This window comes from Oryctolagus cuniculus, chromosome 3 (assembly GCF_964237555.1).
Source record: "Oryctolagus cuniculus chromosome 3, mOryCun1.1, whole genome shotgun sequence".
Taxonomy (NCBI): Eukaryota; Metazoa; Chordata; class Mammalia; order Lagomorpha; family Leporidae; genus Oryctolagus; species Oryctolagus cuniculus.
The window spans coordinates 50,645,661-50,662,809 of NC_091434.1; the positions used below are offsets into that span (position 1 = coordinate 50,645,661).

General features: G+C 41.1%; 2 protein-coding genes across 6 annotated transcripts in view; one reads left to right on the top strand and one right to left on the bottom strand.

The window, feature by feature from the left end:
- The window catches only part of OSGEPL1 (O-sialoglycoprotein endopeptidase like 1), a 50,912-nt gene extending 46,840 nt beyond the window's left edge, over positions 1-4,072 (top strand). Inside the window, exon 8 of the mRNA XM_070070469.1 lies at positions 680-4,072. The gene's annotated coding sequence lies outside the window, so the exon portion shown is untranslated. The remainder of the gene's footprint in view (positions 1-679) is intronic.
- ANKAR (ankyrin and armadillo repeat containing) overlaps positions 1-17,149 on the bottom strand; it is a 65,136-nt gene that overhangs the window by 31,121 nt on the left and 16,866 nt on the right. For 2 of the 5 annotated variants that reach the window (XM_051849347.2, XM_051849348.2), the window contains exons 6-10: positions 14,749-15,007; positions 13,154-13,373; positions 10,380-10,415; positions 3,183-3,384; positions 1,115-1,323 (exon numbers count right to left, since the gene is read on the bottom strand). In XM_051849347.2, coding sequence (XP_051705307.2) covers positions 1,115-1,323; positions 3,183-3,384; positions 10,380-10,415; positions 13,154-13,373; positions 14,749-15,007 — 926 coding nt within the window. The remainder of the gene's footprint in view (positions 1-1,114; positions 1,324-3,182; positions 3,385-10,379; positions 10,416-13,153; positions 13,374-14,748; positions 15,008-17,149) is intronic. The other 3 variants (XM_051849349.2, XM_051849350.2, XM_051849351.2) reach the window with 3 other exon arrangements.

The window sequence follows — 17,149 nt, forward strand, 5'->3', positions numbered from 1 at the left end:
TGTAGAAGCTGTTTCCCTTCTCAGCGCCATATTGTGGGAGAGCAGATGCATAGAATAAGTCTTAATTCCAGTAACTTAGTCTAGTCCGGGTTGCTCCCCACACTTTCATGGTTTCCCTTGAATACTTTTCTTCTGTTTCATTACTAATAATTATTTTATATTTTATGTAATTATATTTTATATAATTATTGTAATTGTTTTATTTATTTAAAATTATTTCCATATAACTATAAAGGTCTTGGGAAGGAATAAAATTAGATGTGTACATTCAGCTGGCTTGGTAATTAATATTCTTATAGTATTTCTGACTAGACTGAATATAAGTTTGGAGAAAAAAATATAAGTTTGGAGAAGAATTTTCACAAAATAATCCAAATATTGAGGAAAGATTTTGCTGAATTTCTCTCCAATATTAAGCACAATGCATAAACTGGAGGAAATGTTTTCCAATTTAATTTCTTCCTTCTTTCTTTTGTTATAATTCTTTTTTTATGGAGGAAAGGATGGTTAGGCTTTTGAAGAAAGTTGGGAAGTAAAAATAATTATAATGCTGTAAAATATAGTCTGGGTCACAGATCTTTAACTTAGAAATAAAACGACTACTTTTGCACACAAAGAATTAGAGTCCTTTGTTGCTTTTTTTTTCTAGCTTTTAAATGTGTATTTATTTATTTTAAAGGCAGAATGAGAGAGAGAGAGCAAGAGACAGAAATGGAAAGAGATCTTCCATTCACTGGTTCACTCCCCAATGCTACCAACAGCCCAGGCTGGACCACATCACAGTCCGAAGCCTGGACCTCAATCCAGGTCGTCCAGGTATGTGGCAGGAACCCGATTACTTGAACCATCATCACCTGGTGCCTCCCAGGGTGTACACCAACAGGAAGCTAGAGTCAGAAGTGAAGCTGGGACTCGAACTCTGGCACTGCAGTATGGAATGCAGGCATCCCAAATAGTGTCAGAACTGCTGTTCCAAATCCCACTCCAATTTCATCATTTTAAGTGTTTAAAATATGATGCATATATTTTATGTGCTCTATTTCAGGGTACCAATACTTAAATCCAATATTAATCAGACATTTATTTTAGAAGAAATCATATGTTCTATACTCACCTACCAAAGTTTTCCAAACTGGGAGTTCAGGAATATCTAGCTCTATTATATGTTTGAGAACCTCTGTGTGAAAGGTTAGCACTGATAAGTGAATAATATTATTTCCCTTGGCATCCGTTTTTCTCCAGTTAGCACCAAGAGAAAATAGGTACTGAATGGTGTCCAGTGCTCCTGAAGTGGCAGCAAGTAACAATGGAGTACACTGATTCCTAAAAATCAAGGAACATATTATAATAGGGTACAAATATACAGTCACATTTACTCATTGTAAAACTCTTCAAACTGTTGGAGGATGGTATGATTTCTACATCATATTTTCCTTATGAATTCTTGCCTTGTATGTTCCACATGTGAATAGGTTTTGTGCTGTCTTTAGTACTGGTTTCTACCTTTCCTCCCAACTTAACTGTCATGACTTATATTTTGTTTAGATGTAGATGATGCACAAAATTCTTGGTGTACTCTATCCTATTTAATCCTTTTAACAATAATATGGCTGAAGGAAAAAAAAAACAAGGCAAATGTTATCAGCCCATTTTAGAAATGATGAAACTGTGGTTCAAGTAGTAGTCAAATCCATTTCTTTCATGTTCAATTTTCAAATCCTAGCTTCCTCACTGTGGCAGAAACAAACATTTTTTTTTCTCAAACAACTACCAACTGCCTTTTAGATACTGAAGACCTTTGGGTTGGGTATAGGGTCATACCACCCAATATAACATTTTCCACCTTCCCTTATAGACAGATATTGCCATACAACTAAGTTTAGAAAACAGGATGGAAGGTACACAGGTAGCTCCCTAAAAAGAAAGGAGTATGTTAATGCTTTTACTCTCTTTCTGTTCTCATGGCTCAATTCAGGGATGATAATGGAAACAGAAATCAGCATTCAGGATGATGACAATGGAAGCCTTAGATTAAGGAACGGCAGGCGCCGCAGCTCACTAGGCTAATCCTCCGCCTTGCGGCGCTGGCCCCCCGGGTTCTAGTCCCGGTTGGGGCGCCGGATTCTATCCCGGTTGCTCCTCTTCCAGGCCAGCTCTCTGTTGTGGCCAGGGAGTGCAGTGGAGGATGGCCCAAGTACTTGGGCCCTGCACTCCATGGGAGACCAGGAGAAGTACCTGGCTCCTGCCATTGGATCAGCGTGGTGCGTCGGCTGCAGCGCGCCGGCCGTGGCGGCCACTGGAGGGAGAACCAACGGCAAAGGAAGACCTTTATCTCTGTCTCTCTCTCTCACTGTCCACTTTGCCTGTCAAAAAAAAAAAAAAAAAAAAAAAAGATTAAGGAACAATAAGATGAAGCCAGTGTCCTTCACACCTTCAAACCATTATGCACTCACAGACCACTGAATAACAGTGGACAGGCTACTTGAAGACCTACTTAAAACTAGGTCTAAATCAGGTTCAGAAATTTAAAAATATAGTAAGTTGGTCTTTAGCTTTCAGGTCAAGAGTACACCAACAGGAGACATCACAGGTCCACCCTATAGGTTGATCGCCAGCTAAGTTGTGAACAAAATGACTGTTCGGGATTTTTTTTTTAAAAATTGTAAAGTTATTTTATTCTTTTTAGTGCATTTTTCTTCTTCTGAATACCAATCCATATTTCTGCCATCCCAGGCCTATCCACTTGGGTCTAGAGCTCTAGGGGCCGCCTGCTACTGTATAGGGTCCAATTTAGAGCAATATTTTCCTCCCTATTATCAGGTTTCTTTCTTGGAACTAACTAGGTAACCTGATAAACCAATCTGTGGAACCATATAACTGGGATAAGGTTAGATCAAAATCCCTAGGGCTTGCTTCTTATCCTTATGAAAAACATGCACAAGTTGAAAGAACTCTTATAAATTCTAAAGACAAGTGGTAGGAAGTTTATTCCCTTTAAATAAATAAAACATTTTTTTAAAAAGAAGAAAAAAGAGTTTCAAAAAAGAGAAAAAGAAACAACAGCAGAGAAAGCTTTACACGTTTTTCAAATCATCCGTATCAATAATGCATTTTAGTGTCAGTTTGAGGGGCAAGCGACGCAAAGCAGAAATTCATATTCTTGTCAGTGCTTCTTAACTTACTCAGCTGTTGTCTCGGCTTCCAGCAAACTAGGCTCCTTCCTGCAGAGAGCAATGACAATGCAGATATTGTCGTAGAAGGCAGCAAAGTGAATCGGCATCCAGCCTCTCTTTTCAGAAAGTGTGTAGTCAGCTTTGAAGCAGAGCAGACAGATGGTTGTCTCTAAGGAACAGGCCTGTGCAGCCAGGTGCAGGGGTGTTGGGCCTAGAGTGGATGAATGATGACTTCTGTGACCAAAGGACTAACCGTCATAAAACCTTTACCTTTATGGTATCCAACCACAGTGCCTAGTACTGTATCACATAAAATCTCCTATATAGCTACTAGAAACATTAATTTAGGTAACCCTGCATATATCTAACTCAGGATGTCTGACTATTAAAATATCACTTTGCGGGGGCCGGCACCATGGCACACTAGGTTAATCCTCTGCCTGCGGCGTTGGCATCCCATATGGGTGCCAGTTCTAGTCCCGGTTGCTCCTCTTCCAGGCCAGCTCTCTGCTGTGGCCAGGGAGTGCAGTGGAGGATGGCCCAAGTGCTTGGGCCCTGCACCCGCACGGGAGACCAGGAGGAAGTGTCTGGCTCCTGGCTTTGGATTGACGCAGAGTGCTGGCTGTAGCGGCCATTTGGGGAGTGAACCAACGAAAGGAACACCTTTTTCTGTCTCCTCTCTCTATATATAACTCTACCTGTCAAATAAATAAATTTTAAAAAATCACTTTGCTTTATAAGCAAAGAAATAGCACTGAACATATTAAATATTTGAAAATTGAAGCCATGTAAAATATTCTTGTGATAAAATAATGTATTTATTGTTTAAATTGTTTTCCATCTTATTCAAATGTAGCAAATGATGAATCCTTTGACAATAAAAACCAGTGTTCACAAAATGCCTCTATGTCACTGAATCTAGCTGCCATTTTTCAATTCTTCTTACTAACCCCTTAACAGTATTTTTACACTGTTGACACTTTCTATTACTGAAAACAGTTTCTTCTCTTGGCGTTTGTGATATCACCTCTTCCATTTTTCTCCTTCCTTTCTTTTTTTTTTATTATTTTTTTTATTTAATTTTTTTATTATTTTTTAACAGGAAGAGTGGACAGTGAGAGAGAGAGACAGAGAGAAAGGTCTTCCTTTGCCGTTGGTTTACCCTCCAATGGCCGCCGCGGCCGGCGCGCTGCGGCCTGTGCACCGCACTGATCCGATGGCAGGAGCCAGGTGCTTTTCCTGGTCTCCCATGGGGTGCAGGGCCCAAGCACCTGGGCCATCCTCCACTGCACTCCTGGGCCACAGCAGAGAGCTGGCCTGGAAGAGGGGCAACCGGGACAGAATCCGGCGCCCCAACCGGGACTAGAACCCGGTGTGCCGGCGCCGCTAGGCGGAGGATTAGCCTAGTGAGCCGCGGCGCCGGCCTCTCCTTCCTTTCTGGCTACTCCTTTGTAGTATCTCTGGGTCCTCCTCATTGACCTAGTGTCCAAATGAGCCTTAATACTTTATCTTGGGTGTTTTCCCCTTCTCAATGGCTTCACTTACTATCTGTAAGTTAAGGGTTCCCAGGATTATGTTTCTGGGTCAAATACTGTCTCTGAGCTCCCTATCTATATCTCCAACATCTCACTAAGCACCTCTACACATCATCCCAAACTTCAGTGTTTTCCAAATTGGAAACCTATCTTTCCCTCCAAACATAGTCCACTTTCATTGTTCCCTAAATCAGTAAAAGATATCACGATCCAGGGAATTCTAAAACCAGAACCTGGAAGGCATCCTGGCACTTTGTTCTATCTTTATAACTGGCCCAGCAACAAATATAAATATCTCTAGAATATATCTTTACTGCCACCTCCACCCTTGTTAAGGCCATAACTACCTTCCAACTAATATCTATTCCTTGTTCTTGGTTCACTCAATCTATGTTTTTTAAGATGTAAATCTCATCTTTTCATATCCTTGCTAAAAAACTTTTCAGTGGCTTCTCAAGGTCACATGATCCTATGGAAAAGTGACAGGATCCACTGGCTCTAAATTAGCTTGGGCAGCCATCCACAATTCCCTTTCCTCTCACTCTAGCAAAACAAAACAAAACAAAACAGCAAAACATGGAGAGAAGGGTTTGTGGGCATTTGGCACAGTAGCAGAGATGCCTCTTGGGATACCTGCATCCCACATCAGGGTGCCTGGTTCCAAGTCCCGTTCCACTCATTGTCCCAGCTTCCTGCTGTTGCACACTCCAGGAGTAGCATTTGATGTTCTATTACTTGGATCCCTGCCATCCATATGGGAGACACAACCGAGTTCCAGGCTCCCAACTTTGACCTGGGGCACCCCTGACTGCCTGGCTGATGCAGGAATTTGGTGAACAAATCAGCAGATGGAAGATGTCTCTGTGTCCACTTCTCTCTTTGTCAAATATCTTTAACTTTTAAGTCTCCCTGAAATATTCATACCTTTGACAGTTTCCATCTCATGTATGATTCTTCCCTTATCAGCATCTAGCTAACTCCTATTCATTCACTGGCTTCAATGGTATTTCTTCAACAAAGCACTGCTTTCATTAAATCTCTTTCAACTCACAAACTTCTAGTGTCCTCTTGCATGCTTTAGAAGTTTAAGTTTTATATTATAGTTTTTGTGAGTCTATACAACTTGGCCCAAATCTCTATATTTAAAATTACTGCTCAGTCCTACAAGTTTCTGGCCTAGCATGTAAGGAGCTTAGAGATTACTACTTTATCCTAACAAGTAAAAAGTCAAGCCAACTGAAAAATCATATCACAGAGTCATAGACAAACTGATGCCCTCAAAACTGAAGACACAGAGCAACATAACCTCCTGGAACAGAACTCTACGAGTAGAAACTTCTTCGGAACCAGCCAGTATGAGGTTAGGAAAATCTTTTAAAAAATATTTATCCATTCATTTGAAAGGCAGAGTTATACAGGGAGAGGGAGAGATGACAGAGACAGGGACATCTTCCATCTACTGGTTCACTCAACAAATGTCCACAATGGCTGGGGCTGGGCCAGGTAAAAACAGGAGCCCAGAACTCCATCCAGGTCTCCCACATGAGTGGAGGGACCCAAGTACTCAGGCCATCCTCTGCTGCCTTCCCAGATGTGGTAACAGGGAGTTGGGTTGGAAGTGGAGCAGCCAGAACTAGAACTGGCACTAATCTGGGATTGCTGGCATCTCAGGTGGCAACTTAACCTGGTACACCATAATGCTGTCCCCATCCCCTCATAGGAAAATCTTAACTACATCTGAATTGCTAGAGGCTCAATGTAGACAAGTACCAGAATTAAAAACTCAAAAGGGACTAGTTATAGGAGACAAGAGTGGGAGGGGGACGGGGTCATGCTTTTATGTTTCACCTCCAGGAAGTCTACCAGGTCTTTACAGTGAATACCATGTTGGAGGAAAATCCTCTTCTGCATCCAGTAGGCGGAGGCAAAAGGAATCATTTAAAAATGATCCAGAGCTCTCTGTTCCTAACAAGGTTGCTCTCCGTAGAAACTGTTTTAGCAGAGCCTAACCTGCTGAGTTTTTGACAGAACTTAACCTACTTGGGAACAGAAATTTCCAACCCAAGTCCCTTCCAAGAAACAGGAGAAGGGGAGTGAGAAGTACTGGTGAAGTTCAACGCCTACAGGCAAAGATTCACCAAAAGGCTGCAACCTAATCGTTGGACTAGAGCGTGCTTCCCTGTTCCCCATACCTTACTCCTCTTTATTGACTATTTACTGCAAGTTCCCTTTATGTCTGGCTTTCCAGAAAAATGGACAAGGCATGTTAAAACACACACAAAACACAGTTTGAAGAGATAGAGTGAGCACCAGAACCAGACAAGCTAGGGAAGTTAGAATTATTAGAGAAGAAATTTAAAATAACTACAATTAATATGCTACAGATTCTAACAAATGAAGTTGGCAGCTGGCAAGAGCAGATGGAAGGCCGGCGCCGCGGCTCACTAGGCTAATCCTCCGCCTAGCGGCGCCGGCACACCGGGTTCTAGTCCCGGTCGGGGCGCCGGATTCTGTCCCGGTTGCCCCTCTTCCAGGCCAGCTCTCTGCTGTGGCCAGGGAGTGCAGTGGAGGATGGCCCAAGTGCTTGGGCCCTGCACCCCATGGGAGACCAGGAAAAGCACCTGGCTCCTGGCTCCTGCCATCGGATCAGCGCGGTGCGCCGGCCGCAGCGCGCCGGCCGCAGCGGCCATTGGAGGGTGAACCAACGGCAAAGGAAGACCTTTCTCTCTGTCTCTCTCTCTCACTGTCCACTCTGCCTGTCAAAAAAAAAAAAAAAAAAAAAAAAAAAAAAAAAAAAAAAAAAAAGAGCAGATGGACAATGTAAGCAGAAAGAGATGGCAATCCTAAGAACTAAAAAGGAAATGCCAGAAAGATTAAGAAAAAAAATCAGTGCAATAAAAATGAAGACTGCCTTTGATGAACTTAATAGCAGACTACATGTAGCTAAGCAAAGCTGATGCACCACCAGAAACCTTCAGGACTGAAAAGTAAAAAGACCAAAGACTGAAATAAAAACAGAAGGAGAAGAAGGAAATATAAGAAATATTTGAAACAATAATGACTGAGAATGCCCCTCCAGAGAATGTCACATATCAAACTGGTATGTGATAAATAGGCAGGTAGTTAGGTAACACCTGCTGAGCTGGAAGTCTCAAGGCCCCATATGTAATTCTATCCCCCTACTAGTCAAACAAAATGCTCCCTTTCTCAGGATGCACCTGTTTCCTCCTGGACCTAATGGCGTACACCATGAAAATATGTATATTAAGCTCCAAGTGGAACTTGGGAAGGAACCACATAATTCACAGATGGCTTCATGCCTGTACAGGCACCACCCCCCACCTTACAGAAGAGACCAGCAATTGGAAGGGGCTCTCTCTTTTGCCTGGGACCCCAGCTGGAGGGGTTACACAGGGCCCTCTCTCTCTCTCCTCCCCCACACCTCCCTCTTCAGACAACCCTCTGGCCCACTGCCCACTCATGATGGGTATTTCCCTTTGCATGAGCAACCCAGGCTCATGAGTTTGTGCTCAATTTCTTATCTTTTGAATAAATTGTTATAACCTTGCACACCTTATATGTATCTGCACTTTCAATGCTTTTCTTTGTGCAAGCAAGAACCTGCAGTGAGATTAATGCACCCCTTGCCCATGGCATATTGGTGAGACAGCCAGGAGTTTGAGAAAGCTGGACTGTGACCCCCAGAAGTGACAGTGGGGGAGTGAATTTGAGCCTTTCTCAGCTACATTGTGGTTCCTAGTTGCTTGTAAAATTTTATACTCTCTCCCCACCCATCACTGTCTCTATTTGGAGTTTGGGGCAGGCTGTCTAAAATGAACATTTGGGTGCTTTTGTTTTAATGCTAGTAGCTGCTGGACAATGGGGACTGGCTGTTAGGGTCTGGACAGAGGTAAATGTAATGCAGGGGGAGAGACGTCTGGCTCTTGGCCACTAGTTGATAATTTATGAGTGTCCACAGTTTGGCTACCATGTTTCTGGACATGGTGTCTACTACAAGACAGGTTGGCTCTTAGTATTGGTTGTGATTATAAAGAAAATTGAAAGTATGCCATTGCAAAAATTAAAAGAAGAAAGGAAGAAGGAGGGAGGGGGGAGGGAGGCAGGGTAGGGTGGGAAATATCATTATGTTCTTAATATTGTACATGTGAAATATGTGAGTTTTGTTCCCTTATATAAATAAAAATATTTAAAGAATTCAAACATATATATGAGGATATTCTAAAATGATGATTATTCTTTGAAAACCCTGGGGATGCATTACTGGGATCTGAAAGCCATGCTGACTTCCCCTTCTCTGTATTTCCACGGTATGCTACTATTTACTAATTATTCCCGTGACTATGAAATGGTACGTTGCATTCAACAACCATGTGCTCAGTCTACATGGACTTCCTGAGCATCTGCTAAGGCCAGACATTACTCTGGGAGCTAGAAAACCACGGCAAACAAAAGAGGCCAAATCCTCATCACTTATTGGTCTTAATTCAAGTGAGGGAGATACAGTAAAGAAATTACATTATATAAGGAAGGCACAGGTGATACTTAGAAAATAAAGGGGGAAAAGAGTGATAATGCAGAAGCTATACTCTTCAAACTGCACTGAGAAAGCCACAGGGTAGGTGGGCCAGGTAAGCTTCCTCTTTCTTCTCTAGGGCCACTCACTTCCATTTACCAGTCTGCTCTCTGTCCTGCCAATGGAGATCCCTGGTGGGAAATTGGAGGAGAAAGGACAAAGAGGCCACTTCACATTTGCTGAGATCCTCCACCAATGGCAGGTGGCCCAGTTCCAGTTACTACTATCCCCTCCCCTTGCTACTTCAGGCCTTTGTAAGTAGTATCTTTAAAATCAAGACCCTCTTGAATCATTTTATATAGAGGATATGGGTACAGACTCTTAAATATACACACAGAAGGTATAATCTTTGAAAATTTTCTGCTTTTCTCCATACCCAATTCTTAGATCAAGTATATTACCTCAGTCAGCAATGACTTATCAAGCGAGGTTTTTGTGCAGTGGGTTAAGCCACCACGTGAGATGCTCACATCCCATATTGGAGCTAGCTGCACTCTTCATTCCAGCTTCCTGCTAATGCACACACTGGGAAGCACAGGTTGATGGCTCAAGTAGTTAGGTCCCTGTCACCCACATGGAGACCCAGATTGAATTCTAGGCTCGTGGGTCTGGCCTAGTCCAGCCCTGACTGATGCCAGCATCTGATTAGTAAGCCAGCAGTTGGGAGATTTTAGACTCTCTCTCTCTCTCTCTCTCTTTCTCTCTCTGCCTTTCAAATAAAAAATTTTAAAAAGACTTAATCCTCATAAAATGTTAATGCCACTAGAAAGCAGTGTATCTAAATTACTGCATAGTAACTGCTTTGTTTAAGGCATAAAAACAACTTTGGGGCCTGAATTTTTTAGAAGCAATAGATGATACCACAGCTTTAAATAAGAAAACAAATAAAACAAAATTTTACAAGGAATATCAACAAGTAAGCATGGGTAGAAAAAAATTTAGACTTCAAATTGAATATAAAACTTCATCACACTAAATTTTTCTGCAACAGAACACTTTGGAGATCACGTAGTCTAAAAAAGTTTTAGTAAATGCATAACTTTTTAAAATGCACTGAATATTTTACTTATGTCTTACCAGTTCTTTCTTTCTTCATGTCCACTTTGGATGAGTCTGTTTTAGAAGAGAATGAACATAGAAGAATGATTATAAACATATAGCAGTTTCCTACTTTAATAAGAAAAAAAAGGCTTTTATGTCTAAGAATGAAATCACTGTTTAGATAAATGTCAGGATCATATCAAATAGGATTAAGCACAACTATTGATCAAAGCATCCAATCATGTCACTTGCACCTCACAACACATTAAAGCAGACTTGGAAACTAGCTCCCAAGTGGATGGTGAAACTCATAGTTGGGACAATTTTGTGTTGATTAAATGACAATATTGCAAGTAGAGTCACATATATTTTCCATACTTCAAAATCTATCCAATTCTCAGCTAATGAAAATCTAAAATGTAAGAGGATGAATGAGAGACTTCAATTTAACATTTTTTCATACTAAAAAGGACTTCAAGATAACACATCTTTAAACAATAGTCTAACCACTGCACTTCAATTTGGCTGAAATATACCTCAATTATGCTCATTTTGTATTGAACAGAGAGTCTTTTTTTTTTTATCTGACAGAGAGTTAGACAGTGAGAAAGACAGAAAGGTCCTCCCTCTGTTGGCCCACCCCCCAATGGCCACCACGGCCGGCACTGCACTGATCCAAAGCCAGGAGCCAGGTGCTTCCTCCTGGTCTCCCGTAGGGGTGCAGGCATCCAAGCACTTGGGCCATCCTCCACTGCCTTCCTGGGCCACAGCAGAGAGCTGGACTGGAAGAGGAGCAGCTGGGACTAGAACCCAGCGCTCATATGGGTCTAGCCAAGTGAGCCATTGTGCTGGCCCCAAATAGAGAATCTTAATACTAACACATTTTGGGGCCAGCGCTGTGGTGTTGTAGGTGAAGCTGCCACCTGTAGCATTGACATTGCATTTGAGCACTGGTTCAAGTCCTGACTGCTCCACTTCTGATCCTGCTCCATGCAAATGTGCCTGGAAAAGCAGAAAATGGCCCAAGTGCTTCGGTCCATGCCATCCATGTGGGAAACATGGAAGAAGCTCCTGGTTTTGGACTGACACAGCTCCAGTTGTTTTGGCCATTTGAGGAGTGAATTAGTGGATGGAGGACCTCTCTGAATCTCCCTCTGTCTCTCTGTAATTCTGCCTTTCAAGCAAATAAATAAATATTTTTTAATTAAGAAATTCTAATTATTGTGATAGAGTATCAAATTTAGCCATTAATAGGATTAAAGCATAACACTATTTTTGCTATGTGTAAAAATTTAACACAGTTTATTATGATAGTTGATTGTGTTAAAATATTAAATCACTCTTCTTAATGCCAGTAGTTTTTCATTGGCCATTTCTGACAATTTAATTCTATTTTCCATTTCAGTTATAGAAAACCATCACTTTCATTTTCATTATTTTTGTACTAGTTAAATTTATTCCAGTATAAAATATGTACATATACTCATAATTAATAATTGGGAAATATATACTTTTAAAATTTAAACCAGGCTAGCCTTGAAGGGGCTATTAATTTTAAACTTTATTATTATAAAGGGATTTTCTACTGAATATAATGTAAGTACATGTAATTTGCAGGAACTGTTCTCTGATTGAGAATCCTGATATATTAGTTAGCTTTTCATCACTATAAGGTTAATTTAGCTCACAGGTTTGGAGGTTCACAGACTAAGATCGGGCAGCCTCCTCTGTTTGGCTGTTAGGTGAGACCAGAAGGATCACATGGTGAGCCAGGAAGCAGAGGGAGTGGCTGGGCCCAACCGGGCTTCCATAACCAACCCTCTCAAAAGAACCAGCTCCTGAGAGTACAGTCCTCATGATCCAAGGACCTTCCACCAGGATCACTTCCTGAACACCGTAATTGGATTAAGTCTCCCCCGACATGGGACAATCAACTTATGACTTTGAAGTTTAGCACCCTGCCTAAGTTCAGGAGCCAAATTAGGTTGAAATAATAGCACCTGGGATAAAGAACAGATGTTCCACTGAGACCTAGTGGTCATATTTATCTTCCTTTTCTCTGAATTTCTATGGCACATTGGTATATATTAATTATGTCTGTGCTTACTAAATATTATCCTGCATCCATCCCTGCATTCAACAAATATTTCCTGAGCAACTCTAATGCTAGGCTTTCTCTTGAACACTAGGATACATGACAGACAATGTAGACTAGACCTTGCTCTTTATAGATCTTACATTCAAGTGAGAAAGATACAACAAACAAATATAATACTATATAAACTAGTAATACTAACCAAAAGGAGCCTTTCTTAGATAAATGAAACAAAACCTCATTTGCTCTAGTTATCAATCCTAAATTTTTTTAAAAAATATTTATTTTATGTTTTTGAAAAGCAGAGTTACAGAGAGAGGGAGGGAGAGACAAAGAGAAAGACTCTCCATCCTCTGGCCCACTCCCCAAATGGTCGCAATGGCCAGGGCTGGGCCAGGTTATAGCCAAGAGCCAGGAGCTTCTTCTGAGTTTCCCACATAAGTAGAAGTAGAAGAAGCTCAAGTATCTAGGCCATCCTCTGCTGTTTTCTCAGGCACATTAGCAGAGAGCTGGATCAGAAGCCGAGCAGCTGGAACTCAAACTGGCACCCATATAGGATGTTACTGTCACAAGTGGTGACTTAACCCACTGGGCCACAATGTTGGCCCCATCAATTCCACATTTTAATTTTGCGGTAGGTTCCACCTTCAAACTTAACAGTGAATAAAGGGTAAGTCAAAGAAAAATAGCTCAGATTTAAAAAATTGAATGATACCTTGGCTGAACATGATAAAGCGTCTCTGGTTGACATTGAAGTTAGCGTTGCACAACTGACATATAATAGGAACTCTGTTGTACAGAGCAGCATGGTGGAAAATTGCAAAACCTGCTTCATCAGACACATTGATTGTCGAGCTTGAGGTTTTACGACTGAATGTATGGAAAATAGCAGATAATCCTCTTTCTACAGCAGACTTCAAACCATATGGGATACTCTAAAATTATTAAGAAGGCCACAATCAGATTTTTCACAATGCACCTGAAGTTTGGTTTAAGGAGTAAAAAAGCACATGAAATGTACTAACAGAATCAAATAATTGCTGCTCACTGCTATTTGCTTATCACTTTGATAAGAGTCCAGTGAAAAGCTTCTCATTGGAAAATGACTGAAGTTGTAGGGCTGTAAAGAAATGTCAAGAACTATAAAGCATTTTTGGAAAGTCATTGTTGTCTCCTATTTTTTATCCTGCTTCTCTGCCACTTTAAGTGGAAACTGTAAATTTTTTTTCTTTCTAAAAGACTTTTTTTTTTTTTAATGGGAAGAGTTAGAGAGGGCAAGAGAGAGAGAATTCTATCTGTTGGTTGACTTCCCAAATGGCTGCAACAGCCAGGACTGGGTCAGATCAAAGCCAGGAGCCTGGAACTCCAATCAGGTCCCCAAGCATTTGAGTCATATCTTCTGCTGCTTTTTAAGGTGTATCAACAGGGGGCTGGATCAGAAGTGGAGCAGCCAGGACTTGAATGGGTACCCATATGGGATGCCAGAATTGCAGGCAGTGGCTTAACATGTTGTGTCACTACACCAGCAAACCAAAACAGGGTAGATAACTAGCTTTCTGAAATATTTTACAAACAGAGATGGACTCCTTCTCTTTCTTAAACATCTCTTAACCTGTAAATCTGGAAACTTAAAATATATAGTTGTGGAAATAGTTTGCTTTCTGTGCTTTAGGTCTCAATACAGAGAGGTAAAAAAGTCTGTCATCTTTTAGACATTCTGAGTTGTGAATATTTTAAAATTAAGGTAACTTTACAAAATTTTAGACTTATGGACATTAAGAGATAAACAGAAAGTAAATGCTAGTCTAACCTTTGAAGTTGGTGATCTTAATTGACTGGTTTCAGAACTATAATTCAAGGCTTGTTGGAACAGTCATAGGAGTTGGGTTTGTTCTCTAGGTTTAATTCCCTGGACCTGAAGTCTGGCTCTGCTTTTTACTAACTGTGTGACTTGGATGAGATCCTTAACTCTCTGAACCTCAAATTTCTCCACCGTGTGAGAGAAATGATAAAAGAACTAGCTCTCCAGAAGAGTTTGTTGATTTACGATAGTGACCAGCACACAAAATAAGCAATCAACAAATATTTGCCGCTATTAACATTAATCACAAGCCCATTAATTAACAGGTTTTATACTCTGCCAGACATTTATAACCCATGATTTTATAGCCTTTCAGCTACTAAAAATGCATAATTTTTATTTCAAGTTAAGGACTTTAACCTACTATTTATGCCTAAGATAAACATTTGAGACATATATGAATAATACATAACTTCAAATACTAAAGTATATGGTAGTCACAGAAATACCTTGCATTTCATAGCTTTTTTGAAACCAAATTTTTTCTTAAATTGGTCATGCAATTGAGCATCTGTCAGTGGAAGTCTTTTCACTCTCAGACTGTTCACAATTTCATTTATGGCTCCCCACCACTGTGTCTTATACAGCTGCTGATAGAAAGCTTCAAGTTCAAAACAAATCACATAATAGCTATGAAAAAGAAAGAAAAAAAGATGTTTTTCTAACTTTGAGGTGCCTTGTGATTTTTCTTCTGTGCTGGCAATCTTCCTATAACAAACACAAAAAAAATGTAGCTTAAATTCTAGTTGATAATAAATATATTAACATGGTTATCAGCTATTATTAAAATATTTATTCATCTTTATTTGAAAGGTAGAGTGACAGAGAGCTAGAGATATCATTCATCTGCTGGTCCATTCACTAACTGCCCACAACACCTGGGGCTGGGCCATGCTGAATCCAGGTGCCAGGAATTCCAACTGGGTCTCCCATGTGTGTGTTGCAGGAACTCAGTACTTGAACCATCATCTGTTGCCTGCCAGGTGCATGAGGAGGAAGCTGAACAGGAAGCAGAGGTGAAAGCAGGACTGGATCCCAGACTCTGATATGGGATACAGGTGTCCCAAGTCACAGCTTAGCCCTCTGTATCTCAACGCCAGACCCTCAACTCTTAATAATCCAGTCATTACTCTAGCATTTTGGATTGACTTGTCCTTCCCACATCAGTGATCAGGGTAGTGCCTAAAAGTTACTGGAGGCTCAACCTCTGGCTGAAGGAGGTCTGAGCTCATCTTCTAACCTGCAGCTGACTTTCCTCCTACTCTTTTGATTCAATTATATATGTATTTTTTTTTCCGGGGGTTTACCTTGAATCTGACCTGCAATGATGCTTTTTGGCATCACTGGCTCCTTGGGTTTTATTTGTTGCAGCATTAAACTAGAGAACACCCCCCACACCACCACCAGCTTCCTGGGTGCCTAGGTGGGGTTTATAACCCTGGGTCCCTCACACTGGAATGGAAAAGTGACAACATTTTGAGTTACTGTTCCCTGGAGTGGCCTACCATCACAAATAACAAATGACAGCCTTCCTCCAGTTCCCTCCACAAGGAACGATCCCCATCTCACATTCCATCAGAGAATAATTTAGCTGCTGACCCTACCTCTGTCAGTGGGAATCCTGTTACTGTTTGCTGGGTTTTTTCTTTAGATACAACTGTTTATTGCTATAAATATAGAATGATTGACAATGGTCCTCCCCTCTCCCCCAGAGCTCTTCACTCTGCTGCTTAGGAAGTGTAAGTTTTCCAGATAATGCTGAGAGATTTGTTCTTCATACTAATTTCTGGAGAAATGAGTTAGTGACTCTCTGCTAAGGAAACTCTTTGCCCATTAGCTGAGGGAAAATCGCTGGTTTCTGTGGGCCAGTGATAGGAAGGCTGTTATGAATTAGGAAAACTGTTACGAGTTACCCAAAGATTAACACTGTCTCTTCCCTGAACTCTACTTTGCCTCCATTTCTAAGTGCAATTTTCTCAGTGCATGGATGGAGATGTTTGAAGATCTGATCACCTGTATTCCAGGGTGTTATTCTTCCCATACTTCATCCTCTCCCCTTTGAAAGGAAAACAGACCACAAGGATATTAACTACAGGCTGTCTTTACCCATGCATCACAGCTATAGTATTAGACTATAGTAGGGTTTGTCATTTGTCTGTAGGTCCTGGCTTAGGAGATGCCACCTTCATTAATGGGGACTTTGCTAGCTTACTAGATCCCTGCCTCGAAAACGAAGAGGCAGATATTCTGAATCCTACAGAGATCTGGGGGCTGATGTGCTCTTCCAACCACAGTGGCCATAGGCTCTAGGCCCTTTAGGAGATGTGTGGATCAGACTTGGATGCTTGATTTTTATTGGATGACTAATTTTTAGAAAAAGACAGCTTCTTTTTTTTTTTTTTTTGATAATGTACACACTGATAAGAGTGAATACCACAAACCTCAATAGGGATATACCAAGTTCCGAAAGACTGCCTCCATAAGTATAGGCATTGTGGCTCACACTGGATATCTTAGGCTGTCTCAGCTCTACATTATCCTGCTCCAAGAGAATCCCAGGGCCAGACCTCTGTGTTTAGTGTGCTCTCCAGGGAGTCATCTCTGGCTTCACTGCTACATTTGTAACTTTGGTAACATTGGTACTCAGTGATGCACTTTTAGACCACTGCTCAAGTAATGCAGCAGACTTACAAATTGAAGACACACCAAGGTAGGTGGGCTGTTTTCTCCTAGCAATTCAGTTCAGCCATCCAATACAAATCAATCTTCCTACAGAGGGTTCTCCTACTCTAGAAACTGGAAAAACAAGTGATGCTGAAGGTCATTCTACTCAGAGTTTCTGACCAGAGA